The following is a 14,543-nucleotide window of genomic DNA, read 5'->3' as shown; positions in this document are numbered from 1 at the left end:
CCTCCTGTGTGGAGTTTGCATGTTCTCATTTGGGTGGGTTTCCTCCGGGCACTCCGGTTTCCTCCCACATTCCAAAAACATGCATGTCAGGTTAATTGGCCGGTTCAAATTGTCCCTCGGTGAGAATGAGTGAGTGAGTTGTCTGTCACTGTGTGCCTTGCGACTGGCTGGTAACCAGTTCAGGGTGTCCCCTGCCCACTGCCCGAAGCTAGCTGGGATGGGCTCCAGCACCCCCGCGACCCTACTGAGGATAAGCGGTGGAGATGATGGCTGGATGGATGGATGTTAAGTTATAGGCAGCATGGCAGCTTAGTGGTTAGGGCTTGTGCGATACATTTCTGAGGTCATGGGACCAAACCTTCCTGTGAGGAGTTTGCATGTTCTCCCCGTGCCTGCATGGGTTTCTTTCGGGCACTCCGGTTTCCTCCCACATTCCAAAAACATGTATGTCAGGTTAATTGGCCGGTCCAAATTGTCCCTCGGTGAGAATGAGTGAGTGAGTTGTCTGTCACAGTGTGCCTTGCGACTGGCTGGTAACCAGTTCAGGGTGTCCCCTGCCCACTGCCCGAAGCTAGCTGGGATGGGCTCCAGCACCCCCGCGACCCTACTGAGGATAAGCGGTGGAGATGATGGCTGGATGGATGGATGTTAAGTTATAGGCAGCATGGCAGCTTAGTGGTTAGGGCTTGTGCGATACAGTTCTGAGGTCATGGGATCAAACCTTCCTGTGAGGAGTTTGCATGTTCTCCTCGTGCTTGCATGGGTTTCTTTCGGGCACTCCGGTTTCCTCCCACATTCCAAAAACATGTATGTCAGGTTAATTGGCCGGTCCAAATTGTCCCTTGGTGAGCGAATTGTCTGTCCCTGGCTGGCAACCAGTTCAGGTTGTCCCCTGCCCACTGCCCAAAGATAGCTGGGATGGGCTCCAGCACCCCCGCGACCCTACTGAGGATAAGCGGCGCAGATAATGGATGGTATTATGTGTAATATTTAGTTGTAAGGTTTCAGGGGAAAACATACAGATACCTAACCTTTCTTTATTAACAATAAGCAAACATTGCGGTATAAAGAAGACCTTTTCCTCCAGCACATTGAATTTCTCGGTTGCATCTGTGCAGGTCAAAGATGAATCGATTCTCCCTGGATACTTAGTAATTGTTAAAGTGAACGTTTTTCAATAATCAATAGCAACAACCTTGTTTCAACTTTGGGCACCATATTAAACCAGTGAAACGCATTCACATTCGCCACACAAAGGCATCCAGGGTTGGGTAGGGTTACTTTAACATGATTACTTTCAATTACTTTTGGATGACTCCAATACCAAATATGCTAATCAAAGAACAAAAGAAAACTAAATATGAATAAAATGACTACATTTTGTGCAGGCTTGGGGAGTAACGGAAGACACGGAACGGCAAAAATGATGTTGGCAAGCTGTTTGGATTTATTTTAATTTTATTTTTGTGGCATTTTACGTTAGTTTTGCCGGAGATCAGAGATCAAAGCCAGGAGAGAAAGCTTACCACGTTTTGTGAGTCATCATTGTATTCAATTTTAGTTTATGTTGTCTTTTATTAGCATATTTGGTATTGGAGTCATCCAAAAGTAATTGAAAGTAATCCAGTTAAAGTAACCCTACCCAACCCTGGTCGCATTTTATGTTCGTTTTGCCGGAGATCAAAGAGATCAAAGCCAGGAGAGAAAGCTTACCACGTGTTGTGAGTCATCATTTTATTCATAGTTAGGTTCTTTTGTCTTTTACTGTATTAGCATATTTGGTATTGGAGTAATCCAAAAGTAATTGAAAGTAATCCAGTTAAAGTAACCCTACCCAACCCTGGTCGCATTTGATGTTCGTTTTGCCAGAGATCAAAGAAATCAAAGCCAGGAGAGAAAGCTTACCACGTGTTGTGAGTCATCATTTTATTCATATTTAGGTTCTTTTGTCTTTTACTGTATTAGCATATTTGGTATTGGAGTAATCCAAAAGTAATTGAAAGTAATCCAGTTAAAGTAACCCTACCCAACCCTGGTTGCATTTGATGTTCGTTTTGCCAGAGATCAAAGAGATCAAAGCCAGGAGAGAAAGTTTACCACGTGTTGTGAGTCATCATTTTATTCATATTTAGTTTATTTTGTCTTTTTTAGCGTATTTGGTACTGGAGTAATCCAAAAGTAATTGAAAGTAATCCAGTTAAAGTAACCCTACCCAACCCAGAAGGCATCACATACGGTAGCAGTTGGTATACAAAGGATGCAAAATGGTTGTGATAATAACACTAATTCCTGGACAAAGAGGTTCGGGTTCGCGCCCCGGCCGAGTCATTCCTAAGACTTAAAAAGTGGTCGGCGGCGCCCTCTCTTGGCTGCGGCTGCATCGGGTCAGATGCAATCGACATTTCGTTCTGTGTACATTGTTACACAGAATGACAATACAAGGAAATTATTATTATTATTATATTATTATCAAATGAACACAAAAACCATAATGTTTAAAGACGATACCAGCGTCTGAAACTCATGACAAAAAGTTACCTGACAACTTTTTCTGCCCCATTTTTCCCAACTTGAAACACAATAAGACGACTCATCGCAAAAAAACCCATTGTTGCAAAATATTAAGGATTGATAATCAGAATATATAACGGAACAACTCTTTAAAATTAAGTTTATTATAAATCTACTAATAACATTCTTTGCATGTTTTCCATCTGCCATCAGTATGTACCTGTATTTACTCATCTTCATTCAAGCAATGTTTGTGTTGCGTCTTCCCCTACAAGCCACCTGAACTCCTCTTTCCACAATGCTTTTAATGTACGTTTACGTTTTGTAGCGTCATCAATTTTGTTAGCTTCTTTTGAATCTTACTTCTGGGGTTTTGGCTTGATTCCTAACCACTTATACATTTTTTCTTGTGTTCTCTGTGCGTCTACCTTGGAAAATGATATGCAAATGCACGACCTTATAAGGCTCGGGAAAGTCCGGAAGTACGACCTCTCATTGGCTAGAGAGTATGCAAATTGCCAAACGAACCGAAATTTCCAAACCGAACGAACATTTTGAAATCTAAATGAAGCAAACGTTTGTAAAAAGCTACCATTCCATCCTGTCTGAAAAAAAACAAAAAAAAAAAACGAAAGATTATTATTTTATTTTTTCCTTGAAAGTTGTACGCCCGACATAAAAGATGCACGCCCCGGGTGTCCGGGCAGACGTTATTTCAGACGCTGCCTATACATTGAATGATAGTCAATCAACGTCTTCTCTGCCGGCCTGAATCATGTGATGTTGTTATTATCAAATCACTCCAAATTGACTGTTAGATTCATTTCTTGGCATTCCCTCTTGTTCCACTGCTTCCAGATGTGTGCTTTCATAAATAAGCATTTAACAAATCACATTTCAGCAATTACTCATTGCGGGGGTCAGTAATCAGTCCCGAGGCCTTCACAAAGACGTCTGAAGGCTGTAAGACATAACATCAGCGCTCGATAAAGCTTTTGGTTTAGCCAATCAGATTCTGAGTTAGTGTCTGAGTACTTGCTAGAGGGCCTTGGGAAACGTCACTAGTTCACAAACTATGATTGACCAGGGGACGGATATGGAAGTTTCACGAAGTAAATGTGAAGAAATAACTGACATTTTTAGACATAAATTGAAATAAAGTTATGGCAGGGATATGTCAGGACAGGCTGGACTTTCAACATCAGCTGCGATCGAAATAAAAAAAATAACTTTTCGTTGGAACTTTCATAATTAAGCATTTAACAAATCACGTTTCAGCAATTACTCGTTGCGGGGGTCAGTAATCAGTCCTGAGGCCTTCACAAAGACGTTTGAAGGCTGTAAGACATGACATCAGCGCTTGCTAAAGCTTTTGGTTTAGCCAATCAGATTCTGAGTTAGTGGCTGAGTACCTGCTAGAGGGCCTTGGGAAACGTCACCTAAAATACAATGGATAATCTTTGTGACAGAGTAATTGGAATCTTCTTGAGGAAAGAAAGGAGGATTTATTTTGTGCACAAAGATTATTTCTGGTGAGTAAAATGTTGCTATATTTCTAAATAATCTTCCAATGCTATTCGGTTATTATTTCATGGTGTTTTATATGTGTCACAGCTGTAGCTGCAGTAAATGTTTTATGACCATGAAATAGTGGGATTGATGTTTGGATTGATTCAGCCTCCTGAAAGCCTAGGTGTGATATACACAGCCCGTCACTCATCAATGGGATATGGTTGAGTAGTTCTCAGGTCTCAGCCAATGTTCCCTGTAATTTTCCTTACGGGTCTGAGCGTTCACACAAAGTCGGTGAGCAACGCTTGAAACAACAACGAGCAACGGCAATCCCAAGTGTGGCAACTGAGTCATTAACAAAGATGTCCAAAACTTGACATCAAGTTACATTTTGCTGAGTTTCCGGCAATGCAAAATGATTTTTCTCTTTTGAATGAATTGACTCATGTACTTTTGCAAAGGTTGTACGGCCTACGTTGTTTGTTCTTGCAATTCTTTCACAAGATATCCATTTCTTTTGATTTCCTGATATATTTTGTTGCATAATATTATCATTTTTGGGGGCTTATTTAGTCGGTTGCAAGATACAGAACTGTACTTAATCACATTTTTAGTGGAAGTACAATGTTGGCAACAAGATTCACTTGATATAATTGCAAATTATTTGAATGCAACACAAACTTTTTCTTATTTTTTCTGTGGTTTTTTTCTACTTTTTTTTTAATTCCTTTAAAAAAATCTCATTGTGTTTATGTTTAAGCCGGTTCTCGACAAACTACTAACTTTATTCAACTTCGTTCTCCTTCGACTCGACTTCAAAATACCGCATTTAGGACACAACGTCGGGGGAACCCGTGTATCATTACCTTCATGAACTGTGACTTTGACTTAATTCGCTTCTTAATTAGTAATTTTGAGCCCTGATTTTTGTGCGCTGGCTAGATTTTCTTGTGCGCAGAGAATGTGTGAGCAGTGCGCAATTGCGCACGCGCGTAGCTAGGAGGGAACACTGATCTCAGCTACTCTAAAATAAAGGGAAAAAAATACCTGTTTCAACCTTGGAGTGGTCTGTTCTTTCTGTCACCTTCTCCTGGCTGATGAGGTAATCGATGATGCGTACACCGATTGGTGGCTCTGTGTGGTTCCATTCCATGATGAGCAATGAACTACTCGGTTCATAGGTGTAGGACAATTTCAGCCTGCGAAACAGGAAAACAAACACAAGAGTTACTTCTTTGAGGGTACAGTCATCGGGGGTTGTATACCATGAAAATCCTGCGCTAGTCAAAATCGGCGGTAGTATTTCTTTATTAAATAGATATCATCAGTGTTCATTTGACCTGTGAAAAGTGATGGGTCCCGGGGACTCGCATGCTCAAAAATCTATGGGTCCCAACAGAGATCTATGGCTCCCCAAAATTTAGTTTTATCTAGGTTGAAATTGTAAATCGGCAACAAATATGTAATATAAATCTGTATATTCAATCCGTTTTAACCATCAGTTTATTGGTGATACAAATCAGTTATCTCTTCAAGATTTTTCAGTTCACAACAATATTGTAAATTATGCCAAATAATATTGCTGAAAAATTATATAAATCTATATTTTCATTCTGTTTTAATCATCACAGTTAATTGGTAATACGAAGCAGTTATCGCTTCAGATTTTTCAGTTCACAATATTGTACATTATACAAAATACTGAAAATACTGCCATCCACTTAATTATCTTTAGCAGTGAAAGCATGGCCAAGTCTTCTTTTTGATGTCGTATCCGTTCATACTTGCCTCTCTCTTCCTGCAGCAACAGAATTTCCATAGCTAATTTGTGGTTTTCATTGTCGTTGTGCCGATCCAATGTGCTTTTCTGAAAGTTCGTATGGAAAAATGATTTACGCAATCCAGTTTTTTTGTCACGCTGGGTACACGCATCACAAAACATGTAGCCTCCATTATCATCCTCATCATAGCGTAACCAGGAATATAATTTAGTCCATTTTGGCAGAAAAGTCCTTTTCTTGCTAGGAGTATTCTTTTATTTTCTTTCGTCGAATCGTTCGCTTCAACGCACGTGTTTTCCTTGCCTTCGCGATCTTCTGAAGAATTTCTCCACGGTTTTTTTGTTGCTGTTGTTATCACTTTCTCGATTTTGTTTTGACTTATTACTGACACTGAAGAAATTACCAATTTTGTGTTGATTTTCACCTTCTCTCGATGACAACCACCACAACAATGACGTCATCTCGAAGCAACGAGATCTTGTTTGCCGAGATCGGCGTGCAGACGAAAACTCGACCCGCGAGACCAAAACAACAATGGCGGATCTGCCTGACGAAAAGTTTGGAGAGCGGTAAATCTTTGTTAAAAAAAAAAATAATCGGGTAATGATGACAATTTTGTGTCAAAAAAGTTGCGTCCCGGGGACGCACGTTGATTCGACACTATGCGTCCCCAGCAAAAATGATGCGTCTAGGACGCAGGGACGCGGTCAAACGAGATCACTGTATTAGTAACATATAATATATTCGACTGCAACAAAATAGTAACCTTAGATCTACCAATGCAAACACAGAACACAAAATTAGAGTTGAATGAATGGTTTTACTGTCAAATTTGAGGGCTTCTCCTTTCAAAGTAAGAAAACAATTTAGAGAAAGGCTGCACGCTAGCATCAGGGAACCTAGAATTGGGCAGTAGCAGCTTCCCACGAGTTGTAGCTCCAGGTCATCCTTTTTGGATGGCTTGTGTTGGAATTATATACATATATTTATCCTACAGTTGACATTAATATGTTATAAGTGTTCTCAGCCCTTTTTGTAGAGTTTTCAGTTTGTAAGCTGTTCTTCAAGGCCATGAGTTGTTTTTTGTACAGTCTGTCTCTTTATCTCACATACCAATGGGTGCAACTTACCCTGGAATAATCTGTGTATTAATATTCCTTTTATGCATGCAATAACTCAAGTTGTTTTTCACCGAAAGCCTTGAAAGAAGAAAGGAAGTGTCCGAACAGAAACCAGCTGTGATCATCGGGCGGAAAGCAAGGCGTGCGAGAGAAGATTAATTAACTCTGCGTAGAAACAGTTAGACGGCGGTCTCAACTAGTTAGATAGAACCCCTCCCTTTAGAGAAGTTGAGACTTATGTACGATAGGGCGAACCTTAATGAAAAGAGGAGAGAGATCGAAGATTTCTTCAGAGTGATTTGGGAGATTGGCGGTATACAATCTTCGATCCTCTCCTTGCAAGATATCTAAAAACTGATCAGATTCTCTTTGTCTTTTATTTCAGAGCGTTTTATCATAAATGTTGGGGACTTAAACCTAACAGCTTGTGAAAGTTATGTAATTGCAACAGTAAGCCGGCCCCACAGCCCTGGTATTGCTTCCTCTCCCAACGCCGCCTCAGTCTCCTCCCGGACCCACCCAAGAACTGCGCATTTTGTTTGTCCAGAATGCATTGAGAGCATACTTAGGTTGTGGAAGAGGTGCACAAGTCGGTAGTCCATCGGCGCCAAAGGCACTGGAATCACAGCGACACCAGTCATCAATCACGTCACCCCTCCCTGAACACCACAGCATACTCATCATTGCTTCTTGAAGAGCCTGTAAATAGTCAAACAGAAGGAGCATTGAAGTAAAGATTCATTTAAAAGAATTTTTGTCAGGACCAGAACGAAAACAGGACCTAATTGGGTTACGTTTTTATTAAAGGAAAGAGAAAGGGCTGCGCCCACGATCCGAAGCAAGTCGCTCTCGTACTCCGACAGTGATCTGAACACGGAAGTGGATCTTCCGTAGCGGAAAACTGGTCGTAGCCAGGACTGGGAGACCAAGACGTGGTCGGGGTCAGGAATGAGTCATAAGCCAGGATGGGAGGGTAGAAGTGGCCGGGATCAAAAACGGGTGGTAAGTCGGGACGGGAGAGCAGACGTGGTCAGGATAAAAAATGGGACGTAGCCGGGGAGACAAATGGGAGCAAAAACGGGACAGGCGGGAGTCAGGGGTCGAAAAAGGCTTGCCTTGAAAAACAGAGGTTCGCAGACGGACTGACAACAGGGCATTGACATGACTGAGTTCAAATAGTGACAGGGAGCCAATCAGAACCCGCGGCAGTTGGCAGCTGAGTCACATCAGTAATCATGACGATTTTTAAATATACATTTTATCTTAATTGTAGAAGATTTGTAATGACCGTATTTTCTGAACCATAAGGTACATCATATTATACAGGTATAGCACACCTCCAACAATAGGCCTTTGTTATACATTCTTCCTATATAAGGCACACTAGACTGTAAGGCGTGTCATGATCACCTGTGCCCGCTCGTTTGGCTCCAACCGCTGCGGGCTATCTGATTGGTTCCCTGTCCTTTTTAAGCCCAGTCCTTTCACTCTCTGGTTGTCAGTCCGTCAGTGAACCTCTGTTTCTACAAGGAAAGCATTTTGACTCTGACTCCCATCAGTCCCGTTTTCCACCCGTACGTTCCTGATCTCCCCGTTTGTCTCCGGCTTCGACCTGTTTTTGATCCCGACCACGTTTGCTCTCCTGTTTCGGCTTACGACCCGTTTTTGATCACGACCACATTTTCGCTCTCCTGTCATGGCTATCGACCTGTCTTTTCCGTCCTTGACACCGCCATCTCCCGATCCGGAAGATCCACTTCCGTATTCGGATCACGATCCGATTGTGGGCGAGGCTTGCTTCCCGCGTCCAGCGAGCAGGACCCAATCGCGTGACGTTCTCACACAAGCCTTTATTTTACGGGAAATGGGGAGTCATGCACGTTAGGCAGCCGGTCTGACGTGCAAAGACAGGAAGCCAGAGACAGACAAGACCGAGTTAATATAGGACAGATGGGGTCGATACTGGACAGGAAGTGACAGACAGGATAGATAACGAATCAGCATATTGAAAATAAACAGGAGAAACTAGACGGGACCAAAAACTGGAGAAAATAACAAACAGGACAAAAACAGACGGAAACAAAACTGGAACCGAAAATTAAACAGGACCAAAATAAACGGGAAGAATACCGGACTTGAAATATCAACAGGCGAACAAGACGGAGTCAGAACCCACGTCTTGTGGGGCGGACTGACAAAGGAAAAATGAGAGCAATGAGCTTAAATACGCAGAAAGCCAATCTCTCAATGAGCCGCAGCTGGCGCCACATAAGCGGGACCGATTGGGCACCATGGCAACCGTGACACACATAGGCAGGGCCAATTAGGTGTCATGGCAACCATGACAGGTAATTTCCTTTTTTTTATTTTCTTACTACTTTAACCCTGTGAATCCAGCATTAATCAAACACTTATTTGAGAACTCATTGCAATGAAGATTCTTCATGATGACTCAGGCCTCTTTCCACATGCAATAAACATCTTTAATGCATTGATTTATTCACCCCTAGCGTACTGCCTACCTCCAGTTAACCTTTTAAAAAACAAGTAGTTGCCTCCCTCCTGACACCCTATCTCATCTCATCTCATCTCATCAGCTACACCGCTTATCCTCAGTAGGGTCGCGGGGGTGCTGGAGCCCATCAAGGCTATCATCAGGCATTGGGCAGGGGAGACCCTGAACTGGTTGCCAGCCATTTGCCGTGCACACGGGGACAGACAACTCACTCGCTCAGTCACACCTAGGGACAATTTGGACCGGACAATTCACCTTAAATGCATGTCTTTGGAATGTGGGAGGAGAACAGGAGTGCCCGGAGGAAACCCACGCAAGCACGGGGAGAACATACAAACTCCGCACAGGAAGTCTGGAGCTGGATTTGAACCCACGCAGGAGGTTCCCAAGACATGAACTGTGCCGCACATGCGCTAACCACTGCGCCGCCGTGCTGCCCACCTTTGATATCAATGTGGTCAAATAGGTCAGAACACAAAAAACACAGCAAGTCACGATGTCAGCAGAGGTGGGTCGTAACAAGTTACATTTACTTGGGTTTGTACTTCTGGGAGTATTTTCAAATCACTACTTTTTACTTTTGTAGATTTGTCCTATTATTAATCTGTCCTATTACTACATTAGGCTATATTGCACCCGTTACTTAAATCACCTCCATGTAAATACGCAGGGTTGGGTAGGGTTACTTTAACTGGATTACTTTCAATGACTTTTGGATGACTCCAATACCAAATATGCTAATAAAAGACAAAAGAAACTAAATATGAATAAAATGATGACTCACAACACGTGGTAAGCTTTCTCTCCTGGCTTTGATCTCTTTGATCTCCGGCAAAAGGAACATAAAATGCAACAGAAACAAAATGAAACATCATTTTTGCCGTTCCATGTATTCCATTACTCCCCAAGCCTGCACAAAATGTAGTCATTTTATTCATATTTAGTTTCTTTTGTCTTTTATTAGCATATTTGGTATTGGAGTAATCCAAAAGTCATTGAAAGTAATCCAGTTAAAGTAACCCTACCCAACCCTGTAAATACGCACATTTCTCCTTGGTCTGTTTTCTTCTTTGAGTCTTGTGTCCCCCTGTGTGAGAGCTAAGCTTTGCAGGCCAAAGGAGCACCGTTACAAGCCAGGCGGGTAGCAAACCCGCGTGTGTGCTCCACCATGAAAATAATAATTGCACAAAAATCAAATTTGAACTGTATGAAAGTGATTTAATTTTCTTTACCTTTTGAAAAAGTTGCTACTTTATTTTTTTATAACTGCAACCATTTTCTGAAGGGAAGTTTTTCACAAGAGCACTGTATCATGCTTCCTTGATTATATTTTCGAATGAAAAAACAACATTTCTTCGAAAACACAATTTAAAAAAAACCCAACCTTTTCAAAATAAGGGTTTAATTTTCTTGGTCTGAATCTTTTCTTTACCATGGTGAGAAAGTTTATTCTACTTGTTTCTTTTTTTAATATTGGACACCTGCAAAAGACCTTGCAAAGGATGTCAATCCGTCTATTTAACCATTTTTCATCTCTGTTATTGTCATGGTTGCCATGGCGCCCAATTGGCCCCACCCGTGTGGCGCCAGCTGCGGCTCGTTGACATATCGGCTTTCTGTCTATTTTAAGCTCAGCGCTGTCACGCTTCCTGGTTCAGCCGGTCATAGGAACTTCTGCCCAGCAAGACTTGGGTTTCGACTCGGTCCTGTTTCCTGTTGGGATTTCCTGTACGGTCTTTTTCCCGTTTATTTTGTCCACACAAGAGGTTTGATCACATGACCTCGTAACTGTGCCGCACACGTGCTGCCCCAACAATAATGTCTCATCTCATTAGCTGTACCGCTTATCCTTATTAGGGTCGCGAGGGTGCTGGAGTCCATCCCGGCTATCATTAGGCATTGGGCAGGGGACACCCTGAACTGGTTGCCAGCCAATCGCCGTGCACACGGGGACAGACAACTCACTCGCTCAGTCCCACCTAGGGACAATTTGGACCGGACAATTTACCTGAAATGCATGTTTTTTGGAATGTGGAAGGAAACGCAAGCACGGGGAAAAACATACAAACTCCACACAGGAGGTTTGATCACATGACCTCATAACTGCTGCACAGGCGCTAACCACTGCCCTGCTGTGCTGCCCCAACAATAATGTATTCTATTCAAAACATCCTACTTCAACATACCTGGTAGGTCTCGTTGTTGGACACCAATTCGTAGATGGGCGCCGCCTTGGTTATTTGCAAGAGGACAGGCTCGGACTGCTGGCGCCCTTGGGCCGCCCTTGGGCTCATGTGGCAAAGATGGCAGGAACGAGGGCATTGGCCCTGACTGGTGCAATCCATGCGGACCCCGGCTGCCATCCGCTTGGATCCCGCGTCCAGCAAGCTGGCGATATATGCCGGATACGTCAAAGTCCTCGGTTCCTTGTCATGTTCCTCGGATTCTTCAGAAGGTGAGTTACCTGAATGGACACAGTAAAAATGAAAACAGTCGTAATTCGTTATTACATACCTGTCAACCTGTACGTTTTTTCCGGACAAAGTACGTGTATTATGCATTTTAAGACGTGTACGACGTACAAGGAGATCTGTACGGAAAATCGCAAATTTGTCAATGATGGGTACCATCTGGTATACACCGACCAGTGTTCCCTCTAAGCTGCGCGCGTGCGCAATTGCACACTGCTCGCACATTCTCGCCGCACAAGAAAATCTAGCCGGCGCACAATAATCAGGGCTCAAAATTACTAAATAAGAAGCGACTCAAGTCAAAGTTACAGTGCATGAAGGTAAACATAAACGGGTTTCCCTGATGTTGTGTCCAAAATGCGGTATTTTGAAGTCGAGTCGAAGTAGAACGAAGTTGAGTAAAGTTAGTAGAGTTTGTCGGGGAACCGGCTTCTTCGGCTCGGCTCACTAAATGAAACCGCTCATTCAGGTCCTAAACGGCTCTTCGGGTTGTTTTTGCTTCTTTAATCCCAACATGACCAAATATTATGTAAAAGGATGCACAAAATGACTTAAAGGAAGGGGGGAATAGAACAAAAAAGAAAAAAAATACCAAAATGAAAAAGTAGTGAAAAGCTGAGGAAAAAGAAACAAAAGGAAGAGAAAAAAAGAAGGACAAATTTAGAAAAAAAGCCAGAAAAAAAGAAAAGAAAGAAACTTAGGAAAAAAGTAAACAGAGAACAAAAAAAAAGACAGCTCGGAAAAAATAAACATAAAGATTTTTTTTTAAAGGAATTTAAAAAAAAGTAGAAAAAAAACACGGAAAAAAGAAGAAAAAGTTTGTGTTGCATTCAAATCATTCCCAATGATATCAAGTGAATCTTGTTCCCATCATTGTACTTCCACTAAAAATGTGATTAAGTACAGTTCTGTATCTTACATGGCTGCACTTGTGGGTCATGTTTTGGTACATTCAGTTCCAGTGTGAAGAGTTCTGGATGAGTCGCCCAATAACTCCTTGCCATCATGCCAGCGATCACTTCGGTTTAATGGCGGGGGGGTATACTGTATACCTTTATACATTTTTTTAAGCATTTTTGAAGGGGCGGCGCTACTTCGCGGATTTTCAGTTTTCGCCGGTGGTCTTTAACCCGATAACCGAGGGATTACTGTATATGGAAACAATGTATGTTCACTTTTGAGACACTTTATGATGAAAACCCGCAGAACAAACTGTAAACAGCGGGTGTGGTGGTTTTGTTGAAATTGGTCTTCATGGCTCTTTGGGTCGAAAAGGTTTCCTGACCCCTGATTTAGACGAAGAAATAAATGTCCCTTATTAATTTTGGGTGTTGTTGTAGGAGTCACCATCGAAACTATTATGAGTTTAAAATGTTTGTCATGATTACCGATGTGATGCACCTGTGCCCGCTCCTTTGGCGCCAACTGCCTCGGACTCTGATTGGTTCCCTGTCCCTATTCAAACCCACTCCTTTCTGTCACCTGTTATCAGTCCGTCTCAGTTTATTCTAGGCAAGCTTTTATTGACCCTGACTCCCACCTGTTTTTGCTCCCGTCTGTTTCCCGGCTTCGACCTGTTTCTGATCCTGACCACGTCCACTCTCTTCTCCTGGCTTTCGTCTCGTTTCTGATCCCGACCACGTTTTTTTGCTCTCCTGTCCCGGCTACTGACCCGATGGTTCTGTCTCCGTTCTGGTCCTGACAATGTTATTTTTTTGTTCTCTAATTTTCCTTTTTGGGGTAAGGTTATTTTTTTACTTGGTTTTGATTTTGAATAGGTCTTCCCTGTAAGAAAAATAATGGAATGAGAGTAGGCACTTGAAAGCTTCTGCTTCAATACACATTTATGTAACGTATTTTCGTATTGTACAGCTGTGTTTTTGTGCAAATAGTAAATTGTTCCCTTTTGTGAATTGATGATTGGTCTTTTTTTGTGATTGGCCTCACAAACTAACCCAAAACCAACCAACCCGAAGATAAAGTAGCTGAAGTGATCAGAAACTGAAGCAGATCAGAGAATCGCAAATATCCAAAGCATTAATGCACACACACGTTTCCGTGCCTCCCATCTGGAGACTTTTAGCTCGACGGAATCACAAGAAGAATGCTTAAGCAGTGGTGTAAATATTTAGGCATTATACAGCTCCTTGCAGTTCCCTCCAGTCAGAAAGCTGAGTAGGGAAAATAATTGATTTCCACTCAGCAGGGAAATACGTACAGTAAGACGCTATTACGGTTTCCCCCGAAGTGCTGTTGACCTTGAAGCATCCCAAGGTCGACAGCAACTGAATTTTAAGATTCGAGATAGAGTAAGGGGCAGCACGGCGGCGCAGTGGTTAGCGCTTGTGCGGCACAGTTCATGTCATGGGAACCTGTCGTGGGTTCAAATCCAGCTCCAGACTTTCTGTGCGGAGTTTGTATGTTCTCCCCGTGCTTGCGTGGGTTTCCTCCGGGCACTCCGGTTGCCTCCCACATTCCAAAAACATGCATTTCAGGTGAATTGGCCGGTCCAAATTGTCCCTAGGTGTGAATGAGCAAATGAGTTGTCTGTCCCCGTGTGCCCTGCGATTGGCTGGCAACCAGTTCAGGGTGTCCCCTGCCCACTGCCCGAAGATGGCTGGGATGGGCTCCA

The 14,543-nt window shown here is 42.6% G+C and overlaps 1 protein-coding gene across 5 annotated transcripts in view; it reads right to left on the bottom strand.

Moving 5' to 3' along the window:
* The window catches only part of astn1 (astrotactin 1), a 542,394-nt gene that overhangs the window by 54,913 nt on the left and 472,938 nt on the right, over positions 1-14,543 (bottom strand). For all 5 annotated transcript variants that reach the window (XM_088349931.1, XM_088349940.1, XM_088349956.1 and 2 more), the window contains exons 18-20: positions 11,627-11,904; positions 7,491-7,624; positions 5,071-5,222 (exon numbers count right to left, since the gene is read on the bottom strand). In XM_088349931.1, coding sequence (XP_088206057.1) covers positions 5,071-5,222; positions 7,491-7,624; positions 11,627-11,904 — 564 coding nt within the window. The remainder of the gene's footprint in view (positions 1-5,070; positions 5,223-7,490; positions 7,625-11,626; positions 11,905-14,543) is intronic.

The sequence above is a fragment of the Urocampus carinirostris genome, chromosome 1 (genome assembly GCF_059441175.1).
Source record: "Urocampus carinirostris isolate Australia breed hairy pipefish chromosome 1, RoL_Ucar_1.0, whole genome shotgun sequence".
NCBI lineage: Eukaryota > Metazoa > Chordata > Actinopteri > Syngnathiformes > Syngnathidae > Urocampus > Urocampus carinirostris.
The sequence above is the reverse complement of the archived record's forward strand: the minus strand, read 5'-3'. Positions and strand labels throughout refer to the sequence as shown.